The following is a 26,810-nucleotide window of genomic DNA, read 5'->3' as shown; positions in this document are numbered from 1 at the left end:
CTGCATCACAGATGTGAAACAGCAAGCAGTGGAGGGAGCCCTCATCCCACAGCTCACACGAGAGGTCAAACAGTTGCCCTCATGCTGAGAGCAGTTGTGTCGGGCCAGTGCGGGCTCCAACAAATCTCCAGAGGGCCAGAGGCTCATTGGAGACTGGGGGTTCCCTGAGGGCTGCATTGAGAGTCCTCGAGGGCCACATGTGGCCCCAGGGCCGGGGTTTGGGCACCCCTGCGCTAGAAGATGAGAAATATCTGAAGCATTTGAAAGGATTTGGGAGTTGTACATGTCTGCATCATACAGGAATTGTAATTGCCTAAGGGCGCAATCCTAACCAACTTTCCAGCACTGGCATAGCTGTGCCAGGGGAGCATGTGCTGCATCCTGCAGTTGGGGGGCAGTCATGGAGGCCTCCTCAAGGTAGGTCAATGTTTGTTCCCTTACCTAGGAGTTGCATTGCCCTTATGTCAATGCTGGAAAGTTGGTTAGGATCGCGGCCTAATTTGTGTAATGTAGGGACGCTGTCACGAAGGCGCTGGCAAACCACGCCACCCGTGATTCAGCCTCCTTGCCTCAAACCCAATCAACAAAAGGCAGATGTGGTGTGAGAGGATTAGCTTGTTTGATTAGGCAAAGAGAGTGTCTGGAAGAGGGGATAAAAATAAAGAGCTCTGGAAAAAGAGCAAGAGATCTTGCACCAAGCCCAGCCCTCGTCTCTCTTATTCATCTCTATTTGAGATCCCATATTCTGTATTCATCTCTATTGAGATCCCACAGTGTAAATCATGCAGAGAATGCATTTTGAGGGGGTAAAGTTCAGCTAAAACAATGTTCTGAAGCCTTACCTTTAAAATGTTGGGAAAAAAGGGGGGGTAAATAGGGAAATTTCATATGAAATGTTTTCCCTTTAAATATGAGAAAATATTTCATAAGAATTTCTGAGTATTAAACATTTCTGCTAATTTGGTTAGGATTTGGCTTGCTCAAGTCTAGAGTGCATTTAAGTCCCAGATTCTATTGCTGAACATCTGGAGCAGTGGTTCTCATTCCTTTAGCACCAGGACCCACTTTTTAGAATGAGAATCTGTCAGAACCCACTGGAAGCGATGTCATGATCGGAAGTGACATAATCAAGCAGGAAAATTTTTTAACAGTCTTTGGGTGCAATCCTAACCCACTTTCCAGCACTGGCATAGTGGTGCCAGTGGGCCATGTGCTGCATCCTGCAGTTGGGTGTCACTCACGGAGGGAATGTTTGTTCCCTTACCTTGGAGCTGCATTGCCCTTATGTCAGTGCTGGAAAGCACTGACATAAGGAATTAGGATTGCGCCCTTAGGCTGCAATCCTACCCACACTTTCCTAGGAGTAAGTCCCATTGACTATCATTGTTAAAAGCAGCCTGTTACATTTCCCCAAATATAGTCACTTACCAGGGTAGCATCTAGTCTAATATATTAAAATATATTGAAATAAATGGGGGCCCACTTGAAATTGGCTTGCGACCCACAATTTGGAAAACACCAATCTGGAGAATGCTTGGCAACCTAGTCCAGCAGCTCCTGAATTATTTCCCATGCTAAAATTTGGGGGCAGGGTATGCATCATACAGGAAGTGTCTATCTATTTAATGTGACGTCTATCTTCTTGTACTACGTGGAGATTCAACCCATATACTCCTTGCTGAGTTGACTTGGCCATGGCATTTTTTCCTTGCTAGCATCTCTTTCCCTTCTCTTTTTCCTCCTGTGCCCTGTTCTGGTCAGTGAACTCCAGACTTGTAAAATGCTCCCTTTTGGTAGGGCAAAACTAGGTTCTGACTCTGTTTCCATTGACAACCAATGAGAAAATAGCAGCTGGCTGAACTGGATTACCCAGATTTTGGAATGGCTTAGATCAGCTTGAGAGGGGATTTTCTGATGCTGATACTTATTTATTAATGCTCATGTTTCTCTTTGTTGAAAGGATAGATAGATAGATAGATAGATAGATAGATAGATAGATAGATAGATACATAGATAGATAGATACGCCAAAATTCCATCTCCAGTTATTGAGATTGTCCTTGATTTTAATTCTTTTTTTTTCTTAATGCAGGAAGCTTAGTCATTGCAATGTTGGTGATGTCACTTTGCTTTTCAAGTTATCCTGGTTGCTCACATTTCATTCTTGTGGCTAACATTTGCTACTTCCAAACAAAGAGGACTGTCCTTGCAAACACATATTCACCATTTGATGACTGACACACATGAATGATCTTCATAGATCAAGCTCCACAGTTAGGATTTTTATATCAACTCACATTGCTGTTCAATGAGTTCACCTCTCCTTTGACTCACCTGTGCTCCCTTTCGTAGGTACTTGAATGAGCATCTCAGACTTAATCAAGATTCTTTTAAGGGCTTTTCTGTTTTTAAAACTTTACACAAAACCATATACAATTTAAATAACAAACACAAAATTAACTCTAGGTAAAGGGCATCAACAAGTTTTGTTGCCAGATAAAACAGGCTTTGCCAAGAAACTCAGCTTTTCTCCACAAGCACAAGATACAGGTCCAGCCTATTTATGCACGGATTTTTTTATACACGGATTTGACTCAACAGGAATGCCCCATGCAAATGAGAGAGAATGTGCTGATCCCTGGAGAAGGGGAAAAATGCATCCCTTTAAAATCAGTTTTAGAAACTGAACAGTTCTTTAACAGCCTCTTTAATGAGAGAGAGGGCAGCAGGCTAACAATCCATCAGTCCTTCTCTCTCCTTCGGACCCCTCCCTTCCCCCAGCAGAAAGAAAGGGATCATTTTGCATTGGTGAAGGGAGGGGCTGAGTGAACTGCTGATGGATTGTCTTCATAATGACTCTTATCTTAGTCAAAAGGTCAGCAAGGCTGTTTTTCAATCACTGGAGCAAAGAAACTTTGTTTTTTAAATTGATTTGCTATAGTGTGTTTTTTTTAATCCATGTGAGTGCTTGGAAAGGAACCCACAGGAATAATTAGTCTCAGCCTGTATTATCCTACTCAACTTGCATGTATATCTCTTCCAAAAGCTAGTTTCTAGACCTTATGGCTGTGAAGATAACCCTAGTTATGTATAGAGCAATGCCTAGTATAGTCTCACCAGGTGCCCAAGTCCTCAATTCATTAAACTTTGACTTCAGTCAAAGGTGGGTTGCAGGCAGAGGGAAGCCCAGTAGCCTTTCTGCTCAAATGTGGTATTTCAGGAATTAGAGCAGTTGAAATAAGATATAGGAGACAATAGTTCAAGTCTTGTTCCTCCTGGGAGAAGAATTGCGTATTCTCCTTGCCCCTAATGTCTCTTCATCCAGAAGCGCACATGTGGATAAGTGTGAGAATTTGTATCATACGAAGAGGAAGATCAAATTAGATAGTGTGTTACAAGTGGGAGTTGGGCAGCAATAGCAAATGGGAGTGTTCAAACTGAGCTTTTTGAAGTTACCACTACTTTGCAGCTCCAGCCCAATTGCAGGTGATGCAAGGCCAAGCATATTGTACAGTAGCAGCCCTTCGTGAAATGGGAAAAGGAGGAAACTGCAAGAGAAGCAGATTGAAATGGAACGAGAGCCCTGCTCTCGTATTCCAGACGGAGAGTACCCAAACGTATCCAACTATATCAAAGAGCAGTCAAATGTACTCAACAGAGAGCAATGCTGTATATTCACAGTAGGACTGAGGGCAATGACAACATTTTTCATAGTGCTTTCCAAGAGTGCATATCTCTTGTGTGTTTTTTTAAATCCACATTGACTTCAAAGAGTGGGCCTATTTGGATACATGCTGGGGTCAAGGGGTCCTCGGTTCCTGGCCAATTCAACCTCCTTCCCCTGTTTCTTAGAAATCTGAATTCTGCACTGGTCCTGGACTTTTACAGAATCTTAGCCTACTGACAGCCCCAACAGTAGGTGATGGATTGAAAATGTTGGGTTGCCTCTTCAAATGTGGCCGAAGCAGTCCTAGCTGAAAGAACTGCGAACATTAGAAGTTAGGCTTCTTCTTCCCTGCTCAGCAGTCTCTGGGATGACCTTTAGACAAGTCAGCCCTTCTAAAAAGATGTTCAGATCAATCTGAATACTTGGGGAATACAGTACATTGCTTTTAACTAATCTAAGCATTCTCTGCATTTCATCTATTACAGGATACGAGAACCGGTTTTAAACTACTTTTATTTTTATTTCTTTTCAGCTGGCAGGAGGAATCATTCTAGGCGTGGCACTCTGGCTCCGTCATGATTCGCAGACCACACGTATCTTAGGAGCAACACTAGATGACCAGCAGGCTCCTAGCACATTCTATGTTGGTAAGCTGCCAGGGAGGGGAGAGGACATTGAAAAGTGAACAGAATCACGATGTATTTTGTATTTATCTCTGTATGGGTATTGCCTCTACAGTTTAATTTTCAGCAAGTCTTCAGAGCATTAACTGCTCCTGCAAGAAATACATGTACAAAAACGGCATTTTGTGTAGTGGCAAATGCAGTGCATTACTACAAAAATTTCTGAGTAAGATTGTTGTCCTAGTGCAGGCACGCTTCTGATCCTTTCCAGAGCAATGTTTCTATCATGATGTGTGTATTGAAAAGGTACATATTGCCAAAATATTGTAATTTTTATCTTGAAAGCCACTTTAAGTTACCCATTAGGGTTAAGAGGATACAAATATTCTAAATATCAAAATTGTGCACTGCCCAAGTTTCAAAACCCAAACAGAATCTTTTTATTACTGTAGTATTACCAATTTAAGAGGCGAAACAGCTACAACAGAATTTTAAATCTGTCTTTCTCTGCTAACTACAGCAGAGTTACACAATACAAACAGTTTCTCTGTTTGTATTGACAAACAGAGGGTTTGTCAATACAGTTGGCCCCTAATGCTCCCATCAAATCTTATTCCTTGTTGTTTTGGTTACCTGGCTACCTCACCCTTGTGACTGTTTGTCCCATCCAGGCTAGTCTGCTCTGATACTGATACAGTATCAGTACACCTTTGCAAGCACGGCTTGCTCTCTTGCAGCAGTTTGGTTTTGTTTGATGGAGTTAAGTGGTTGAGCAGCCTGGGGATCAGGTGAGAGAAGTACACAGGCAAATATAAGAATGAAAACAGCAACCCACTCTGAATTCCTTCTGCCCAAATGCCCTGGCAGGTGATGGGGTAGTAAGGTGCAAAAAATGAGGATCTGTGGTGTGAGAGCATTCAGTCTATCCATGGTTTTTCTGGCGAGAGACAAAGGCACTATCTGCTGTAGGAGCCTGTCCCTCTTTGGCATTTTACATATGTCTTCCCCATCCTCTGGTTGGGAGTTCTACCCCACAGTTTGAGAACCATTGCTCTACTGAAAAAGACCCAACTGTCTTCAGTTGGAAACAAATTGCGAGGTTTGGTATGACTTGCGTTTGTATGCGTGCACGAGTATGTGCATGTTTGCCTGTCTGCATAAGTGTCTCTTCTTAATATTACTTTCTGAGTAAATCGGTCAGATTGTTGACTTGCTCAGATAAGTTCAGGCCCTTATTAGAACATGATCATCTCATCTTGGGTAGCAGTCTGATACAATGGCACATCAAATCTATGCAAAGCTTCAGCTTCCAGAGGTCCAGTTCCCCTGTGTGACTTGGCAGTGACACCAGCATTGAGGACTTATGCTCTCCTGCAGCTACCTCCCTCTTTTGAACATAAAAGTAATGGGACTAGGAGAAAAGGAGTGCCCCCATCCCATCACCTCCATACTTAATGCCCACTTGCTATGGATGTATCATGGTGTTGATGTTGTGCACAGGACAAAAGCTTCAAATCTTAGCTTGTGGGCATGGAGCTACAGGGAATCAAAGTCACGTAATTTGTATTTTTAAAGATTAGGTGATGGCTGCTGAGTTGTCTTGAAAAGTATTCCACATAGTACTGAGATGGATGCAGAATGATGTTTGCATTTAAAAATGGAACAAATCTATATTTATAGTGTGAAATAGTCAGCAGTCTCCTGTTTGGTTATTTCTGCCGTAAAAGAGACCATCTCTTGCCAGATCTTTGTTAGTCATTCAGCAATCTACTTCCTGACTCCATAGATGTAATAGGAGTTTGTTTAAAACAAAACATTTATATCCTGCCCTCCAGCTGTAGTGTTCCTAGAGTGACTTACATGTAAAATGTGAATGAAACATTTGCACAATAAAATCCAAGAAGTGCTTCAAAACATACTGGCAAAACAGCATAATGTGGTGTAAAATAGTGTTAAAGCTCTGGGGGGAAAAAAGTCTTCTCCTGGCGTTGGGAAGACCATGTAGGTACTAGGCGAACTTTCCTGGGAGAGTCTCAGCACCATTCTCAAGAGCAGCCTTCTCCTTCAGCCAGCATCTGCTTTACCTTGGACAGTGGGGCACCCAGAGGAAGTCCTCAGAAAATGAGCTCAATATATGGGCAGGCCACTACAAGAGTAGCCAACTCAGAAACCGGGGGCCTTAGCCATGTACCCTAATTAAAGCTGATACAGCAAAACACTAGGCAAGGGCAGAGATTTATTTCAAGGGAGCAGTAAAATTAGCCTTGCTGTTGTCCAAAAACTGATCCAACTTCTTGTGGAGCTGCCTGTGTTTGAGCTATATTCAGCAAATGCTCTGCTTAGATTCCTTGGGATATTTGTCATTTCCATGCAGTAACAGTAGCAGAGTATTTTCTTCAGCTGTCCCCACCAGTCTTCCCAAGTCTGGAGCCTCTGACTTCTACATCTGAGAGATTTGTTTCCAGACTCACCACACCCAGCTGAGCTCCAGTGTCTGTTCCTCAAACCACTGCACTGTTGCTCAGTGCAATTCTGCCTGCCCCCTTGTATCGGCTCACTTTCCCAAATGTGCTGGAATATTTCAGCCATGTTGGTAGACCGGCATGTGCATCTAGAGGCAGGAGCTTTTCAATAAAATGTCCTCTATATGTTGTATTGGAAACACATTTCGCAAACTTGCATGGATTTTCTTTAATTGGTATGTAAGACACCAATTTGCCCAGCTATGCAATTTAAAAAGAGGGAGATGCAGTTATGTAGAAGACTACCTAATACTTCTGGGGAGGGGGTGGGAATTGCAAAGACATTGACCATGAGTTTTGGAGAGTAACTTATATCCATGCTAACAGAGTAAGTATTGCCTGATCACCAGTGTTCCCTCTGATCTTCAGCCCTGATTGCGCAGAACCTTACCCTGCATGCGCAGGACACCTCCAGAGGCTTTCATTAGAAGTGCACAGCCATGCAGGTTAGTGGGAATAGCGCTGAGCACCCCACCCTGTTTCTCTAAATTTGCCACTCAGTCGTCTTCTCCAGTTACTTGAATTAGTACAGGCAGATGACTCTTTTTTTCTGTGCAGAGAAGGAAACTGAAAACATATTTAAAAATAAAAAGAGAGATGCTCAGTCGGTTGAATTTGATCCTCTGTGATCCCAGAAGCCCTGACTTCAGGGGAACATAAAGCATTAGAATTTTCATGCAAGGAAACTTTGGCTGCCATCAGTGCTTAATTAAAAGTCGCAGTATCTATAATCTCTGCAGAAGCCAGCTACCTTCACATAGGAGTTGGGTTAGTGACATTCTGCCCAGTGTGGTTGGGAGGAAAGGAAATGATAACTGGAGAGGCGCAGCAGCCCCCTGCGTTTGTACCTGCCAAATCAGTCATTGGAGCCGAAGCCAGTGACTGAGGATGTATTACAGAGTGTGTGGGAAGCAACAGACAGCTGCAGGGATTATAAGTGCACCAGGAACCGGCATTTGTGGCACTCTCACAGGGTGTGTCACTGTTGGGTGGCTTCATCTCCCTTCCCAGAAATGAAGTCTTGTTGCCGAGACGCCTCCCTTACCCCTCGTCTCTCTCTCTCTCTCTCTCTCTCTTGTGTGTGTTCTCCAGCAGCCTTCATTCCATCTTGGCAGAGTGAGTGGAGCAGCTGGATGTCTTTTTCATTGCTAGGAGAAGGGAATTCTTTTTCCATTCTGCTGCAGCTCTGGCTATCAAGGCTGGGCCTCAGTACCGCGATGCCTGTTTACTGTCAGCTAAAGAAGGAAGAGTTCTGGAGGGGGACAAGCAGTGTGAAATTGAGGGCAGTGGGTGGGGCAGAAAAGAGAAGATCTCTCTTCCATGATGCATTCCCATGGCTTTTGCCGTTGCTGCCATCTGTGGCTTCAAATCTATAACCACGGAGGACAGCTGCTGCTGTCTCAATTCATGTTTTTGTTATCTAGCTCAAAAGAGGTTGAGTATCTTCACCTTTCGTAGAGACATCTTTCTATGTGTTTTCCTCCTGGTGAACCTGATAGTTTGGACTAATATGATGCTTCAGCTTATTCTGGTTGCCTAGGGGACAGCACAGCTTGCAGAGGCTGGATGCAAACCAGCATGTTCTTTGCAGTCATCAAGGCTTGGCCTCCCACAAAGAGTATCCTAGATAAATACCATTCTGTTCCTCTTTCCCAGAGAACCTATTCCCTGGAACCACAGCATCAAATTAGTACTCCAAGGAGTAAGCTAGCTGTGCCTGCTCTTCAGTTCCAATGCACAACCTATTTATTATGTTGTGAGTTCCTTTGAATCCTTTTGGGAAATCATTTAATTACTATAATAAATTCTGACTTAAGAGAAGGTCTCTCTCTCTCTTTTAAATTGGCTTGGCTTCTATGTTGCCTATATTTGTTGCCGTACAGCTCCATTTTGCTCCCCCGCCAGGAATGGCTCCGAAGGGAGGGGCCGCTTGCCCGCTCCCTGCCAGCCTGGGTGCTCCGCCCCCCTCCAGCTATGCCACCGCCTGTATTTACGCCCAACCCTCTCATCTTAGGACCATATCACACAGATGCATTTAGCATAATTGTTCAGTTGCAGGCTTATGCCTACTCAAGTGCAGCAGCTGCACAGGGCTGCAGTGTGGAGGTTATTTAACTCTTATGTCTGATGCCGTTTTCCTGCTAAAAGGCACCCCTCAAGGGCTGCTTAATCTAAAAATACTATTGTAGTAAATGGCACATGAAGGGCTGAATAGCATGTTCAGAGAGGCAGTTCCACGTGGAGGGGATGACTTCTGTAATCCCTGTTCTAGGCAATAGTGAATTTAATCTCCGGCTGTGGTCTTGCACCTCATTGTTTTTTCCCATTTTCCTCAGATTGTCTCCAAGTATCCCGAACCCTTTGGTATGCCTCAGCCACTCTGGTTAACTTCTTTCATGTTTCAAGATGCTGATGTCTCCCCCTCATCTCATTCCCCCACTCCTTCTGCTCCCTCCCGCTCTCTCCTTCCTGAGGAAGTTAAGCCTTCCTCTCCTCTCCCTGCCCACCTACTAACTAATAATAATAATAATAACAGGTATTTATATACCGCCTTTCTTGGTCTTTATTCAAGACTTTATTCAAGGCGGTTTACATAGGCAGGCTTTATTAAATCCCTATTAAATAGGGATTTTTACAATTTCAAAGAAGGTTCTTTCTTTCAAGAACGACTACATTCAAGGTGTTTCATTCCGATCTGGCTTCACATTCTGGCCTCCATCCTCCCACGCTCAGAGCAGATGGAATAGCTCGGCTTCAGCCTGTCAGCTGCTCCAAGGTCGCACGGTGCCGGTGGCCTCGAACTGGCGACCTTGTGGATGTTATCTTCAGGCAGACGGAGGCTCTACCCTCTAGACCAGACCTCCTGCCCTGGTTCTTAATGCTTCTTAAAGTTCAACCGCCTCTGTGTACATGCTTAATTGTTTCAGTTTTCATTTCCCTTTCCCTCTTCACAGTAGTGTTGCACTTATATGCTTATCTTCCTCAGTGTCTAATACCAAGTTCTACTGAGGTGTGCCGAAGCCAGTTGCACAAATATCCTTGCAAAGGTGCTTGACTTCTCCCTCAAGCACATGACACATATCCTAGAGCAGTGCTTCTCAAAGTGTGGTCTGCCTGCCAGTCTGCAGTGTCTCCTGATGCTTCCCCCATCTGTCTTCTCAGAGTCTCCCAACACTTTCTGCACAATGTGAATGAACAGCAAGCAGGGCCTAGGAGGGGGGGTAAAGGGGTAATTTGTACCTGGACCAAGAATCAGTAAGGGGGCCCAGGAGCCAAAGAAGGAGGCCCAGAAATGTCCTGGGATCTTCCATTTTGCAATCTCACCCAGACTCACTGCCCACATGGGATGCTGGGGACATTACCATGGACACGTGGAGGTGACTACTGCCACGAGCAATACACACCAGGCTCAGGAATACATACATTCCTTAACAGTGTCAAATCTGGGGGGAAACTGGCCTGCTACAGGAGCTCTTTGGCTTGTGTATCCGCTAACCATGAAGGACACAGCTGCAGGGCTACAGCTGCTGCAGAAGTCACTTTTGGTGTACACAGGACACTCTCCTTTCTAGTGTGAGCCTAAATACAGTGATACTAATCTCTGCAATGGTTTTCTATATTGGAAAGATTTTAGAGAGGAGTGTGTCTGGTTTTCTGTATCTAGCTGCTAACACCGGGCAGGCAGATAGTCCTGAGCTCTGCATTGGGAAGACTGGTAGATCTGGGATCCAGAGACTATTCTGGCTGCTGCCACTTCCCCCTGCCTGTTTTGCTCTCATTCTGCCCACACCCACTGCCACCCCCTGACTCTGTTACACCTGCTCCCTCTTTGGGAAGGGTCCCAAAAGAAATTTTGTATTCCCTGATAAAATTCTTCTCAGAAGCCCCGACACCAAGCTATTCTAGAAGTTTTGAGAAGCCAGAAGAAGGAAGCAGAAAAGACCAGGTAAGCCTGTTTGTCACAGACTGGCACTACATTAGCACCCATCCACATCACAGCAGGGGAGGGATTGGGGAACTTGCCAGTCCACAACATAGAGCCTTTGAGAAGCACTGTCATAGAACACACTTGCAACATTTCCTGTCTGAAATTTCCTGTCTGTTGCCTCACTGTTAACACTGGTGCTCAGATTATTTATTTGGAAAATTAAAGAATGCAGGGTCAACTTCAGGATGATCTGGGTGGCTAAGTGCTTTCCAGCCTTAATTTTCCCTCTATGAGCACTAAGTGAAACAGGATATTTTAGGCTGTGCATTGGTGAAAACTAATTCAAGAGACTGAAAAAGAAATTTTTTCAAAGGCACAGGAGATTTAGTTCATGAAAAGGTTGTAACAAGAAAAGGATATAAGCAAAACAGTTTCGTCAAAGCCTAACCAAGTGTGTACAAGTGCCTGCTTTGTGGTGGATGGATGTTTGCAATGTGTGCTTGGTGGAATAGAAAAAAGGAACAGTTTTCCTGGGAAGGTGGCTTAGGAATCTTTTGCCCCGATTCCTAAACTGAGATGGAAGAAGAATGAGTGAGATAGAGGGTGAAAGGGAAAAGAGAGTTCCAAACTGTGATTACAGCTACCTGATTCTAAAATGGTATGAGGGATCCTTGGTTCAGGCAGCATAGATAGCCTAATCCAGGGGTGTCCAAAGTTTTTGGCAGGAGGGCCACATCATCTCTCTGACACTGTGTCAGGGGCTGGAGGAAAAAAGAATTAATTTACATTTAAAATTTGAATAAATTTACATAAGTTTACATAAATGAATATATTAAAGATGAATTTATATGAATGAATGAAGGTCTTGCAATAGCTCAAGACCTATAAAAGGTCTTGCAAAAAGCAAGGCTGGCCTTTCCTTTGCTGCCTCTAATGCACCACAGATGTGAAACAGTAAGCAGTGGAGGAAGCCCTCATCCCACAGCTCATGCGAGAGGTCAAACAGTTGCCTTCATGCTGAGACCAGTTGCGTCAGGCCAGTGTGGGCTTCAACAAATCTCCAGAGGGCCAGAGGCTCATTGGAGACTGGGGGCTCCCTGAGGGCCGCATTGAGAGGCATTGAGGGCCACGTGTGGCCCCAGGGCCGGGGTTTGGGCACCCCTGGCCTAGCCTGACCAGGCACAACACACACACATCAGGTTGTTGCACCAAGATGAATAACTTGCTGGTCAAAATTCTCTCGATATTTATAGACGTTTTGGGAAGCTGCCTGTGTGTGGCTCTGAGAGCTGGCTGACTACAATGCCTTAATCCAATTACCAGGGGGCTGATGGAGTTTCACCAGTTCCTGTATTTGCATATAAGTATATAAACTGGTGGGTCAGTAGGATCGAAGTGGATATTGATATGGCCCTTCCCAGCAGCAGCACTTCTGAATGGAGAGAGCCTAACTGCAAATATCACAGAGGAGCATTTAATGAGTAGCTGCAGAATGCAGATGTATAAGGGATATTTAAGAGGTAACTCCAGAATCCGAATAGGCAGAGAGGGAGCCAGGCAGATACAAACAGGAGGTAGAAGTTAATACAGTTAGATAATGGTTACATACTTATTCCAAAGGTACATTATGGCAAACAGAGCTCAGGGCATGAGTTCTCATGAGTGTCTGTGTTTCAATTTATAGTCCATTGTGGTATATGGATCCAAAGAAAATGGTCAAACAATGCTTTGTTGGTAGCATCAAGTGTGGTATTCAGGGTCTCTAGTTGTATCACTTTGAGGGACTTCAACATCTACACTGAGGCTCTGTTATGTACCAGGATCTTCAACAACCATGAGTGGGTTTCTAATTATATCTGACCCTGTGCATTTGCCAGGTCATACACTTATTTTGGTATGTTGTAGTAGGAAACAGTTTAGGCGACTAAACAGCCACCGGGTAGATGGGACTCGTCAGCCTGGGAAGGCAGCTCATCTGAGAGAAGGAAAACTCTGATCCCAAACCTCCACTGCCTTGTGGCTACATCCACTTATGGAAAAGGCTTCAGGAGTCAACCTCGAGGCAAAATCTGGAGCCGGAGTCCCTGAGGCAATTCATGGCTGAACACAGTCACGTTCTGGCAACTCCTGCGATGCCGCTGGAACCAACCGTATTGGCTTCTGCCTTTCCATTGGACCATTTCAGCGACATGGAGAGGGGGGATTTGCTGCATGGGTAACAGTCTATCCTCCATATCTACTTTACCCAGGTTTCGCGCACTGGAGAGGACACTCTGTTCCAGAACACTATTCAGAGCGCGATACCATAGTCTTCCGAGACTGAAGGATGCCAACAACTGTAGCAGGAAGAAGAGAATGATTTGTGAATAGGGCATCTATTTGTTGAATTTTGGCCATTCGAAAGATCACTAGACTTTCAGGTATTTGTAATCTCCAATTAAGATGCTTTACCCGAAAGATCCTAATGGTTTGCTAATGGCACTTGTGGAGTTCTGTATTGATGATTGGATAGCCAAGAGGATCTGCAAGAGGGATCTGAAGGCCTTAGGAGTGGACCTCAACAAGTGGGAAACCCTGGCCTCTGAGCGGCCCGCTTGGAGGCAGGCTGTGCAGCATGGCCTTTCCCAGTTTGAAGAGACACTTGGCCAACAGTCTGAGGCAAAGAGGCAAAGAAGGAAGACAGTTTGAAGAGACACTTGGCCAACAGTCTGAGGCAAAGAAGGAAGGCCCATAGCCAGGGAGACAGACCAGGGACAGACTGCACTTGCTCCCAGTGTGGAAGGGATTGTCACTCCCGAATCGGCCTTTTCAGCCACTCTAGACGCTGTTCCAGAACAACCATCCAGAGCATGATACCATAGTCTTTCGAGACTGAAGGTTGCCAACAGGATAGCCAAAACCGTGGCTGACCAGGAAATTCACTGACTGGAAACTAGGTGCAGTTGGTCTTAGATCACATCTCTTTTTGGTAAAGCTCTTTTTGGTAAAGCTTGCTGATATGCAAGGGAGCTTGAAAGGGTGACATAGCAGCAGGGATGGCTGGTAGGGGAGCAGGAGCATTCGGAATGAATTGAATCTGACCAGATGCAGGCTAGAACCCATTTAAAGCGGCTTTGTGATGGTAAAAATGGTGGCAAAGAAAGCTGTACCAACTTTTTTTAAAAAACCTTTTTGAAGTTGTAAGTTAAAAACAGGACAGCAGGGGAAAAAAACTTTTAAGCCTAATGTTGTAGTTAGCTGCTCCTTCTGTTTCAGGCTGGGTTTGGGATGTGTGTGTGGTGGGTAACTTTGGAAAAGTGGCACATAATTTATTTTGAGTGCCTGCTGTTCAGATTTGATGATGCACCATGTGTATTTGAATATTTTATATGGATACTTTTGGTCCCAGATTTTAAAGCATGGGGTGTGAACTTCTTCAAAACAAGCAAGCTGGGCTTGTAAAGTGCTACTCTTCACAGCATATGCACTGGGAATAGGGGGGGAGGGGGAGAGAAATGGCAGTTCTCACCTTTTAAATAAGGCTGTGTTTCTGAGATTATTTGAGGGATTTCTGTGGGGAATAAAATAGTGTAGAAGTGTGACCCTTGAAACAATATCGCTTCTAAATAGGAAATCTTACCTATCTGTTTTTCCCTCCCTACGGAGATCAACCTCTATACCATGTGCTCAGAGAGGAATTAATGTATTCTTTTTAAACAAGGGAAAAAACATTTGGACCTTTAATTGCAATCTCTCTTCACACACCAGTACATCCCATCAGTTTCAGTAGTCTTAGGCCTCCTCTGAATAGGCTATTACCAATTAAAATAGGCAAATGGGGCAAATTAACGTGTCCATGACAGTAGCAATATTGCAGGTGGCACTTTAAGAACCTTAAAAATGCAGAAGGATTCCATTGTGCTATTTTTCATTACAAACACACAGCCTATTTCCCCTTCATATGCACAGCCATGGACCCTTATTGAACATGTATCTGCATGCAGTCATTGGGGGGGGGGAATGTTTTTGGTGTGAATCGGTTTGTGTATGGATACAGTTCATTGTTAAAATAAAATTAAAGTTCTGCTCTTCTAGAAGCCACCGGCTGCTGAATGCTGTGAGTTGGGAGATGACTGGCAGATGAGCTGGATAACTGAAATTTTAGCTGGAGTTGCATTTTAGTTAGGCAGATGGGTCCTGACTTTGTGTGAGTGTGAGTCTGTGTGCCCTGCTTGTGCTGCCATATGTTTGCTGTGTGAGAGAGGGCAGTTTCTGTATGATTCGTGAATCTGTATGCTGTGATTAAGCTTCTTTCAGTTTGAGCATTCTCCATTCTGAAAATACTTGTATAGACTGTGGGGGAAGTTAGCCATCTCCTCTAGATGTAGGTTATTTTCTCACTGTGGCAGTGGTCATCTGGATTGTGTTGGGATCCAGAGGAAAGAGGTAAACAACTGTTGAAGCCATCCCTGATCTTTGGAGTGAGGAACTTCGTTCCAAGTCTAGTTGTGTATTTAGGCAACAAACACAAATTCTTTTGGAAGCCAGAGGAATTTGCAACCGCTCAGTAGATCATTTAGTAATGATGTGCAAATTATACCTGTTTTTCATCTAGACAGCTGTCGCTTACAGTTTTGGAACAAGGAAGAAGAGTACTGTGCATTCCAATGAAAATCGTTGAATGGTCCAGTCCTGTACTCGGGGTGTATGCATGTGCATGTGAGACTATTTTAGGCTTCTGACAGCAGGACTCACTTGTGCACTGTTGTCTAGAGAAACTGGCTTGCTGTAACCATACCAGTCCCAAGCAGCTAACAGCTCCTGGAAGATGTTTACATTTAGGCGTTTTTCCAAAGCTGACTTCAGGCTGCCCTGACTGCCCCTCCTAGTAGCCATACTGTGTTGGATCCCTGAAAGACTTTCCCATGGCTGGGCTTGGTGTGGCTGCTGTAGCATCTGGAACTCATCAGTGACCACAGAGTTCCTCAGCAAGGGACTTTCCACCTCTTCCTTCCAATGTCAGCTAAGGAAAGGGGGGAGGGGAGAATTTGCTACTGCAAGATAACAGATGAGCTTGGATGAGTGTGCATCCAAAATAAGTGGCTGGGTGGACTGGCTCTGCTGAGTAGCTGAGGGACATACACCCTTTCCAGTATGTTTGTTCATTTTGTAATTTTCCTTCTCCTGTTTATAAACAGTTCACGCGTTTTGAATTTTCCTGCCTGCCAGAGTTCTATATTTTTTTTCCACTGAGTAGAAACCTCTTGTTCGCTTCCAATCATTTTTATCCTGCTTTTCCATTTCAAAAGATACTCCAAGTGGGAGATCATTGTAATGCTGCAACATAAGGGCCCCATGTCTGTTTCCTTAACTTGTAAACATTTTCCATGTTAGAACTTTGACCAAATAATTCATTGAGATGTTTTGTTTACATTTATATTCCACCATTCCCCTTTCTTAAACAAAAGATGCCCAAGGTTGAACAATAAGGTTCAAGATGGGAGGGTCTCCAGTGAAGTCTGTAAAGACTTCCTGCCTGATACATTTTTTTTATTCCAGAACCTTCCTCACCACACTATTCTGGTGTCCTTTCTGCATTTGAACATGGAGAAAGCTTGCCTGCTAGAAAGTGACATACAAACTGTGAGGCATAGTTTCATATAGTAATCATCGCATATAGAGTTGTTAGCATGTGTATCACTACCACTGCTTGAAGAGTTTTGCATAAAACCACTTGTCCTCCCTGATCACACAATTGCAGGAAATGTGGAAGAAAATCATTTATAAAGAAATCATGTTCTGAACCCTAATTGCATTACTTGTTTTGTTTATAAATACAAGAGGGTAGGAATGTAATTGGAAAATAAAATGCTTTCCATAGTGTTCTTGTCCAGCAAACAAGACCAGGTAACCAATCTGACAGGAGGATAGGATACAGCCAAATTAAGCATTCAGCATGGTTTTTTTGGCTGAAGGTGGAGCATAGATGCAACTGTGTTCACACCCTAGTTTTTTGCTCTAATTGAAAAAAAATCACTTTTTGTAAGATAATCAAGATGGTAAAGATGGCTCTACCGGCTGTAGAAGAGTGACTTTCAATAAATAATTGCTCCCCATCTCTCCCCTCTGTACACAGATGTTAATATGGGAGGGAAAAGGGTTAAATGTGCAGAAGAATCCTGCTCTGTTTGCTTCCAGTTGTCTATTTGGCTTTGGCTGTTGGTGACAAAGAGGAGCTCAATAAAGGCTATCTGTCTGTAGCTTATAACGAATCTGGCTCTTCTCCCAAAGGCTTCTTGATCATTTTGTTGCTTCCAGGCTTTGCACTTTTTCACTCTCCAGTGCACTCGCACCATGCCCCTCCCACTTCTCTTGACAAACAGTTTTTTCCACCCTCCTCAGTGTCAGTCAAGAAATTTCAGTAGATCATTTATATTAGAAAACTCCTCTGGTCTGCTGCCTGGATTCTTTACACTTCTTCTGAAAAATTCACTCTTCTGGAGCTGCCTGATGCCTCCCTACTGACCAAAGGTTGAACTCAACCCTCGTAAATTTCACTTAAGTCTTAAATGGTGGCCATCCACCTAAAGGGAATTCTGCACTTACCTGTTTCGGGACCTCAGTCCTTGGATGGGAGGCTGCAGTAATCCGCTTCATGTCAAAGCTTCATGCAGGAGCTGTAACCTGTGGAAGCCTCTTATTTATACCCTCTTTCTGCGTCTGGAGAGGCCAGCTAAGGCAACTTACAATGTTTTTGAAAACAATTACATAAAAGCAAATCCCACCAATCTAATTGAAAATGATTGTTAATTAAGGACAGGAAATAACAAACCCCGATGTAGTGGAACTAATGAAAAACCTGTCTCCACTAAAAAAAAAGTTATTAAATGGCAAAACTACTATTAAGGGAACCAAAAGGGCCTCTGAGGGAAGGATGTTTTGGATTTTGGGGACCATAACCAAAAAGACCCTTCCCTGGATGTTGGGAAAAGGAGGAACATGGAGCAAGAACCAAGATGTTGAATGAAGCAGGTGCACAGGTTCAAAGAAAGAGAGAGAGAGAGCGCTCAGGCTGTTAAGGACATTAAAGATTATAACCAACACCCTGAATTGAGCCTGGAAGTACAGTGGCCCTCTGTGGCCATGGAGGATCTATTTCCGGACCCCCCGTGGATAACAATATCCACAGATAAACATATCAGTGGTCAGCCCTTACAGGACCTCCCAGACATGACCAGCAGTGTTCTGAGGTGGTCAAGGGCAACCTCCCTATGCCTCAGAACTTTTCTCAGACACAACCAGAAGATGCTCTCAGTTGTGTCTGGGAGGTCCTTAAGCCCCTTCAGATGTGTGTTGGCACCTACATCACGTCAATTCTGTGAGTGCTGAACCCACAGGTATGATGGGGCCACTGTATACTGGTAACCTGCAAAGGTAATCTAAAATGGGAATTAAATGCTTTCACACACATGTACCATCTAGAACCCATTCTGTAGCATTTTTTATTGGCTAAAGCTTCCATACACACGTTGAAGTTAGCCCCATGTGCTACAATAGCCCAATTTGTGACTAAGGCATATGTTATACAGGCCAGATGTGTCACCTTCAGAAATGGGTGCAGCTGGCCCACAAGCCAAAGGGTGCAGTCCTAACCAACTTTCCAGCACTGACTTAGCCACAATGCATCCCCCAAGGTAAGGTACCTGACATGCCCTTAGCTTGAGGAGGCTGCCTTGACTACCTCCCCACTGCAGGATGCAGCGCACACCACACTGGCACAGCTATGTCAGTGCTGGAAAGTTGGTTAGGATCATGCCCAAAGTTTGGCAACTGTGCTCCTGGCTGTGGCCATTACCAGACCATCCAGGAGCACTCCCAGAACTATGACTCTGATCTAGAAGGGTTAGTATTTCCCCTAAAAGAACAATTTAGATTCTCAAATCCAAGTTGGCTCCTACTGATTAGAAAGAATCAGTATCTACTGGATTCATTCTTAGCATTTAAGCGACATCCAATCCATCACTGAGTTCAGACACTAAGTCAAAAGCTTTGCCGCCTCCCTAGAATCAAATGGACAGTAGAGGTTAAAGGCAGGTATCAGTAACTGGTGATGCTTTAGCTTGAACTTCCACCTTCTCACTCCTACCCTTCAGAAAGAAGTGAGGCCGCTACAAAGCTGTGCCTCCCCAAACCCAATCCATCAGAAGGATGCCATGGTCTGTATCAAAAGCTACTGAGAGGTGCAGCAGAACTACCAGAGACTCACTACCTCCAAGCCATTTAGTTCTCAACATAAGATGATTCATCAGGGTGGGCAAGGCAATTTGAGTCTCAAAACCAGACTAATAAGTATCCAGACAATCAGCTTGTCTCCCTCTCCTGTGACATTCATTTTTTACCTAAAAGACAGCTCTTTGTACTGGAATTGGCCTGTCACATTCTGTATTCTGACCAGAAATTGGTTGTTGGCCTAAAACATTTGTTGACCTGAAAAGGACAGCAAGGGAGAAATATAAAACAAACCTTTCTGTTTGTTTACCTGAAGATGATTCTTTGTGGTTACCAGGAGATGAGTGATTACTCGGCAGCCCAAAATAAAATAACTTTATTTTACCATCTTCTACTTGGTTCCTGTTTCTCCAATAGAGCCTCTCTAATATCAGTTTTTGTTCTCTTATTGGCTCCAAGAGACTAACTTCAATTATATTCTAAGGTTTGTGTTTCTTTTTAAAAAGTGTTCCCCTTCTCTACTCCTCCTGCAAAAAAAGAAATAGTGGTATAGTTTTGTGAAAGCTTTCATATCAGGTCTTTGTGTGGAGTTTCTTGCCTTACTTGTGGCCACCTGCCAGTCTACCTGCCAGTACTATCAGATCTCTACCTCTTAGCCCACACCAAATCTATCATTCACCTTGTTCTTCTTGGCTGGTCGCCATTTCTCATCTTGAACTCATTGTAGATTTGGGACAGAGCTCTGTGGGGGTATGTGTGTGAGAGAGACTGAGAGAGAGATTATTTTAGAAATAAGTAAAAGGAACATTGGATGAAGAATTCACAATGGGAGAAGCAAGTTCTGTTTTGGTTTGTGACTTCCCTGTATACCCTTTATTTACTGTATTAATATATTCATGCCAAGCCCAGTTAGTACAATTGTTCTTTTAAAAGTATTGGTGGGGTTTTCTGCCCGCCACCTCATATAGGAAGGTTTATAAAGGGATTTAACATTCATAGAGAATGGATCTATTAGCCACACTTACTGAATGCAAGCGTTGTCAGATTTCCTAGAAGCATCTGGTTAGCTACTTCTGAAGCAGAATGATGCACCCTGGTCTAATCTAGCAGGGCTCATTTGTCCTGCTGCTAGTTAATTTACATAGCATCATCTTTTGTGAATGGTGCTTTATAAAGTATAAGTCTCTGCTTTGAGATGCTTACAATCTATGATTTGGTACAAGGGACATTAAAGTAGAAGAAAGAAATAAAGGTAGGGACAGTACAACTATAACTATTGTTTATGACATTGCACTACTACAGTAGGCTGCAGGAACTATAATACAACTTGCATGAGCAACAAAGGCCTCTTGGTTGTGCAACTAGAAATTTCTGGTTAGATTTATTTAAAAGTTAGAGCTCAAATAGCATAGTGGCTAAGAGACTGAGGCTGCAATCCTAACCACACTTGCCTGAGAGTAAGCCCCATTGAACAAAATAGGACTTACTTCTGAGTAGACCTGGTTAGGATTGTGCCCTGAGTTGAGCTTCCCCTGTTCAAATCTGGCCTTATCTATGAATTCACTAGGTCTCACCCTTTTCAGCCACTTCTGAGAATGACAATCTGTCTGGGACCCACCAGAAGTGATGTCATCAACCTGGAAGTGATGTCACGGCCAGAAGTGACATCATAAAACAAGAAGTGACATCACTGTTCTTACCTAGGGACTCAAACTGTAAATAACAAGAGAAAACATTCCAGCTCAGAAGCTGGGGATTTGGCTATAGTGGGAAAGGAAAGGAACAGGGGAATAGGGAAAGAAGTGGAAGAAATACAAAGGTTCGGCCATGATGAAAGACCATGGCAGAGCTGTAGTTCTCTGAAGACTTAACCAGAGATACAAGCAAGGAGTGTGGGCTTTGAAATCATTCAGCTGCCAGGACAACCACCACCTCCCATCATGAGTAACGCACCCGATTTCACAAATTATCCTGAAAATTCCAAATGCTTCTCTGCCACACACTCTGACTTTACTTTCAGTCAATTTCACCCAAAGATCACCAAAATCATGGAGCTGGAAGGGAAGTAAGAGGTAATCTAGTCCAACCCCCTGTCTATAGCTTCTCAAACATATGTTCAGTTCTTACTGTCAGCCAATTTGACATACAACCCTGAAGATTACCAAAATTATGGAATGACCTAAAAGGTCCTCTAGTCCAACCCCCTGTCTGTGGCTTCTCAGACATATGCTCAGAGATGGCCAAGGCACTTGGAGAGATGTATCACATCTGTTTGACTATTTTTAATGGTGTGCATCAGAGAAGTGTGGGGGAAGGAAATGGAGCATCCCCCTCACAGTTGAAGAAGGAAGATAGGGATGCCCTACTGCTCTCCGTCCTTGGTTAAAAGGAACTGACAGTGGAAGGGAGCGCTTGCTTGTCGTGGCTGGGAGAGGTGGCGAGGTGCAACAACTGAGGGGTCTCCATGATGATTGCCTGGCTGGCAAGATGCAAGCACACGGGACCAGGCTCCATGCTCAGAAGAGGGAGGAGGGGGCGGGGGCAAGCCTGCCATGTGGGAGGGGTCTGCGCCACAATGGGGGCAGCGGAGTCAGCTTTGCAGAGGGTGGGAGAGGGGTGGGCTGGGGGGCTGCGAGGACCACCAGCAGCAGCAGCAGGCAAGGGGCACCCAGGCACACCTGTTGATGGAGCAGGGACCAACACACTCAGTCAGGTGAGAAGAGAGGCTCAGCCAGGAGAGGCGAGGGCGCTGCAGTCTCTGCCGCCACCCACGGGCTCCATCCCAAGGCGCCTCTCCACACTCCCTCTCACCTGCATAAGGTTAAAAGGGAGCCAAACAGAGGGGCTCTGCGCCCCCCAAGGATGAGGGATCACACACCTGAAAATCTCCAAGCACGTTCTCCTTCAAATGGGACCAGGCAGCAGCACACTCACAAAGGAAAAGCAGCACGCTGCCTGCCCTGCACATGTGCAAGCCGCTCTTTCTATTTACTCTGTGTCTGGAAGCCTAAAATGCCCCCCCCCCGGTCTGCTTGCCCTTTTTCAAAATGGCACTGCTTGGGTCTGTTTGCCCTTTTTCAAGACAGTGGCCACCAGCTTCTTGTGACCCGCCAGAAGTTGAATCATGACCCACTATGTGGGTCGTGACCCACAGTTTAGAGAACCTGTGCACTAGGTTGTCTTGGGCATTCTACTCCGCCAGCTGCCATATGGAGGTAATAATACTGCCTTATTGGGTTGTTGTCAAGAAAGCATCAAGAAAAATACATGTGAAGTGCTTTGCGGACCCAAAGCACTATGCAGATATTCAGTATTAAGACACATGCCTTCCTTTTTGTCTTCCTCTGCAGGAATCTACATCCTGATTGCTGTTGGAGCGGTGATGATGTTTGTGGGGTTCCTAGGATGCTATGGTGCTATCCAAGAGTCTCAGTGCCTTCTGGGAACAGTAAGAGACCAAAATGTTTAACAGTTTCCAAACTGTTTCCAAACTGCTCTGCAATAATTACTGTAATGATTCATGACAGGGGAAAGGGTGGTGCTCCCAGGGAGCGCTGCAACAATTTTGCTCATCCTTGGCTTTGTTTTTCAAAAGGAACTGGAAAGTAGAAGAGAAAAATAGAATACTGATGTCCTGTTCATGCAAAATACTTCTGGAATTTTCCACGCAAGTGCTGCAGCTACTAGAGCTAGTGCCACCTTGTTTCTCAATTGGGGGGATGGCGGTGGGGCAGGAAGAAGACATGAAGCTTGTTCAATATTTCTGGGTGGGATTGCCTTTGGCTGTGATGACACAATCTGGGAATGATCATTAGTTTGGACTCAGTCCAGACTAAGAATGAGCAACAGTTCTGGCAAAGAAAGCTGAAAGGCAGGTGGATTTTCTTGTTCAGTTACTTAGAATTTTGTATTTCATACCCCCTTCCCTCTGAATGGAAATGTGGGGCAGTTGAAACACTATGAAATGGTAAAATGGTAAAATTGGATTGCAGTCAACTGAGTACCATCAAAAAGTGCTCATGATGTACATTTTAAAATACCAATGACACAATGTAGTCCCAAGCAGGTGCAGCAGTACATCCTGTTACAGACGTGAAATATGGTATTTGCCGACTTCTTCATGAAGTGCTTAGTTTAAACGGAAAAAATCTCCTAGTGCAAACAATATCTGATTTATTGTAATGAGTTAATTTTAAAGCAGCGTGGAAGTGAGTGCCAGCAAAGGGAGGTCAAAGTTTACAGAAGCAAACGAAGCCCGAGCAGAACTCTAGGAAAAAGCAAGAGACAGTGTGGAGAACTGGTGGCTGCCTTTCTCTCCCCTCCCCATGTATTAATTTTAAAACAGAACTTTACAAAATTGTGTAAAGCAGGAAAACATTCCTCATGGACAACATGAAGGCAGTAGACATCTGCCATTGACTTTTTATATTTTATCCTGACCTATCCCACACAAGCCCATCTAGTGTTGGTCCCGTTTCTCGTGTTCTTTCACCTCATCCCTGTGTATTTTTCCATACTGCTCCACAGACCTGGAGTAATTGCTCCCCTCACTCTTCAATGAAATTCCTCCAGTTTTGATAGCAAGATGGGCTTGCTACCACTGTTCTGTAGTATCCTGAAGAGCCCTGCTTGATCAGGCCAGCGGCTCATCTAGTTCAGCTTCCTGTAATAGATGCCTCTGGGGGCACACCAAGTTCCTGTATCTTGTTGCCACTCTCTTCCACCCAGCATTCAGTTACCAACTTACCAACTCTGTCCATTAGGTAATGCCCTCTGCTCCCTTGAAGCCACTCCTGAAGATTCACTTCTACAGCAAAGTTAATCCTGAACCACCTTTTTTCTAAACACGTTTTGAACCTTCTGTTGAGGCTGAACGTACACTGTCTTGCCCATTCCTTTCTACAATGCACGTCTCACTTTTTTTAAAGTTTCACAAACCTCAACAAAACTCTTTTCATCCCTCTTCTAATATGCTATCATTTTGTGAAATTCCTGTTTTACTTTCATTTCGGAATGCCAAATGGAATTGCCTTCTTTTAGCCAAAGCAACAATTCTGAGCCCTACAGAGGCCATGAGCGAACACATAGGTGATTTTTTTAAATAATTAACCCTTTTGAGAACTCGGAGGAGAAAGTACTGGGCCACCCCCCAGTACTTTCCTGTAATGACAGGAGAAAGAAAATATGCATATAGGGCTACAGCAGTAGAGGACATAAGTATGGACAACTTTTTTGTCTAGTTTCTCAAAAGGTTGAGGACTTAAATATGGGGAAACATATAATGGGGGAACCCCCCCCCCCACACACACACAGTAACATATGGTACATGCAAATGCATATACTCGCTCTCGCACAAAGGTCTTTCTCCATTTTTTGTCAGTGCTGCTATGTTCTTATGATCTGTGCTTTATTTGCAGTTTTTCACATGCCTTGTGATCTTGTTTGCTTGTGAAGTGGCTGCTGGAATCTGGGGGTTCGTTAACAAGGATCAGGTAAGGAGTTAATTTTGTTATCCAAAACTGCCTGACAGTTTAGACTGACAAATTTATGATGGCATGACCAGCATAAGTCATAGTTCTCATTTTTTGTCTGCACAAAAGTGGGGACTGCCTCTTCCCCATGTCTCTTTGCTTGCTTGTCTGTGTAATGTGTTGGTGCAAACAGCCTCCGGCGCCATCATTGTACTGAGTGTCTTGCCACCCAGTGAACCGAAGCAGGAAGATGTTGCATCATCACGATAATGTTGCATCACTTACAGTTTGCATTAGGTGTCCCAGGGAAATGAAAGCAAAGAGACATGAAGCAGCAGCAATGCTTGTCTCTTTTATCATGTCTCATTTCATAAAGAGAGACATTCCCAAGACTTTCCTGTGTGCTTTAGTGTTGAGCAGGGATTTGAATCATAAAACAAAGGTAATGCGCATGGGGAGGGAGCTGCTGTTTATATAGGGTTCCCCCATATCCCCAGTTTCCGTATCCATGGAAGTGGGGCCCGGAACAGAGCCTTCGACGTTACTGGGGAATACATGTACACTTTTCTACAACCTTGTCTCACTGTAGTCTCAAATGGCACTCACCAATAACTCTAAAATTAGTTACTAGCATTCATCCAGTGAATCACAAACATATTTTGAAAGGGAAGGAATGGTTACTTGGGAGCAGTAGAAAAAAATATCAATTCTGAGGGTTTCAGTTTTTTTCCTGAAGGCAATAAGACACTCTTCTCTTTTCCCACCGTCAACACAGTCCTGCTTCTTCCTGGATGTCATCCTTGTCTTCCTCCTTCTGTCTGCCTCTGCTCTGTCCCTGTTGGGTCCCAATCTGACTTCTCCTTTATAGGGAGACTCAACATGATAAATGTGATTTCTGCTAAATGATACTGATATTTATTTCCGAGTTTCACTTATCCTGCCACTTGGAGAAGTTTGACTGTCTGATTACACAAAGAGGAATGAAGCCCCAGCCCCATTCTGAGATGTATGAGGAATAGTTTAAATAATACACTCGCCCACCTCATTTCTCTATATCAAAAGGCCACTTGCTTTCGTTGGCACTGATGTCATCTGAGCCTTTGTATATGCTGTACACAGCAAGAGGAAATTATATTATCAGTGTTTTATCCACTAATCAGTTCCAGATGGCTCAGAAGAAATGAAATGGGGGCATTTTGCAGTGCTTGACAGACTTCCCTCTGGGAAAATTATTTCCTAATAAAAAAGCTTCCCACTCTCACTCTTTTAAATGAAATCGAACATGCTGGTTTTAAACTTCTCACTTCCCAAGAGTCATTTTGGATTGGTTTGGAAAGGAAGGTGCACATTCCCTTTAATGTGGTAGCAAAGATCTGACCCAGACTTGTAATTCTCAAAGCAATTTTTTTCTAATTTTTCTTTTTCAATCCAATCCAATAACCTTTATTGGCATACAGATTTTTCACTTTTTTGGCATGTAAGAGACCAGATGTATTTTTCTTATTTTTCGTTCTACAAGCCACTTGCTCTGTAATAGCCCCATTAACTATAATAGGATTGCTTTAAATTTAAGTGGCTGCATTCATGAAGCTTTATTAAAAATATTTATATCCCATATCTCAGCTTTCAAGAAGGCACTCAAGGCAGCTTGCATCCTGCGTAAAAACAATAAACAGCAACCATCTTTAAAACTTTCATTACAAACTCACAAGGAAAGACTTGCTCTCTTACTCATGTACATTTCAGCCTGAGCATACAGGTCACAATCTGTCATCCGTGGGTTTTTCATCTGCAGATTTGTCTCAATGTGGGTTACCTGATCCACATTGAGTCCTGACCTGAACCTTCCAAACACCAGTGGAGCTGTGCTCTGGTGGCATCTGGAGGGTGTTCTGAGCGGCAGGGAGGTCACCTGCAGCCTCCCCAACCCTCAGAATATCTTCAATAAGCATAAAAACACTACTTCTGGTTTCTCAGGGGAAACCGGAAGTGACGTTTTATACCCTTATAAGGCATTCTGAGGTCCAGGCAGCCTTCTAGGCCCTTAGAACACCCTCTGGATGTGACTAAAGCACAGCTCTGGCTGCATTCAGAGGTTTTTTTGTGCCCTAATCTTCTGATTTGATTATCTGCAGACTTTGGTATCTGTGGAGGTTCCTTCTGGAAACGGAACCCCTGTGGATACAGAGTCATGACCTGTATAAGATCCAGGTGATCATCATGCTCAGAGATGAAAAAGGAAACAACATTCTACCTTCCTCCCGCAGGCTCCTTTGCTGCCTTAAGCCTCTCCCAGTCTGGGTCTTTTGCTTCTCTTTTCCCATCTGCTTTGCCACTTTTCCTGTATTGAATGCCTCTAAAAAGACATGCATCTCTTGAGACCCACATAGCA

The 26,810-nt window shown here is 44.0% G+C and overlaps 1 protein-coding gene across 1 annotated transcript in view; it reads left to right on the top strand.

Annotated features, from left to right (window-relative positions):
- CD81 (CD81 molecule) overlaps nucleotides 1–26,810 on the top strand; it is a 69,543-nt gene that overhangs the window by 34,538 nt on the left and 8,195 nt on the right. Inside the window, exons 2-4 of the mRNA XM_066610076.1 lie at nucleotides 4,199–4,313; nucleotides 22,298–22,395; nucleotides 24,365–24,439. Coding sequence (XP_066466173.1) covers nucleotides 4,199–4,313; nucleotides 22,298–22,395; nucleotides 24,365–24,439 — 288 coding nt within the window. The remainder of the gene's footprint in view (nucleotides 1–4,198; nucleotides 4,314–22,297; nucleotides 22,396–24,364; nucleotides 24,440–26,810) is intronic.

This window comes from Tiliqua scincoides, chromosome 1 (genome assembly GCF_035046505.1).
Source record: "Tiliqua scincoides isolate rTilSci1 chromosome 1, rTilSci1.hap2, whole genome shotgun sequence".
In the NCBI taxonomy this organism is placed as follows: Eukaryota; Metazoa; Chordata; class Lepidosauria; order Squamata; family Scincidae; genus Tiliqua; species Tiliqua scincoides.
The sequence above is the reverse complement of the archived record's forward strand: the minus strand, read 5'-3'. Positions and strand labels throughout refer to the sequence as shown.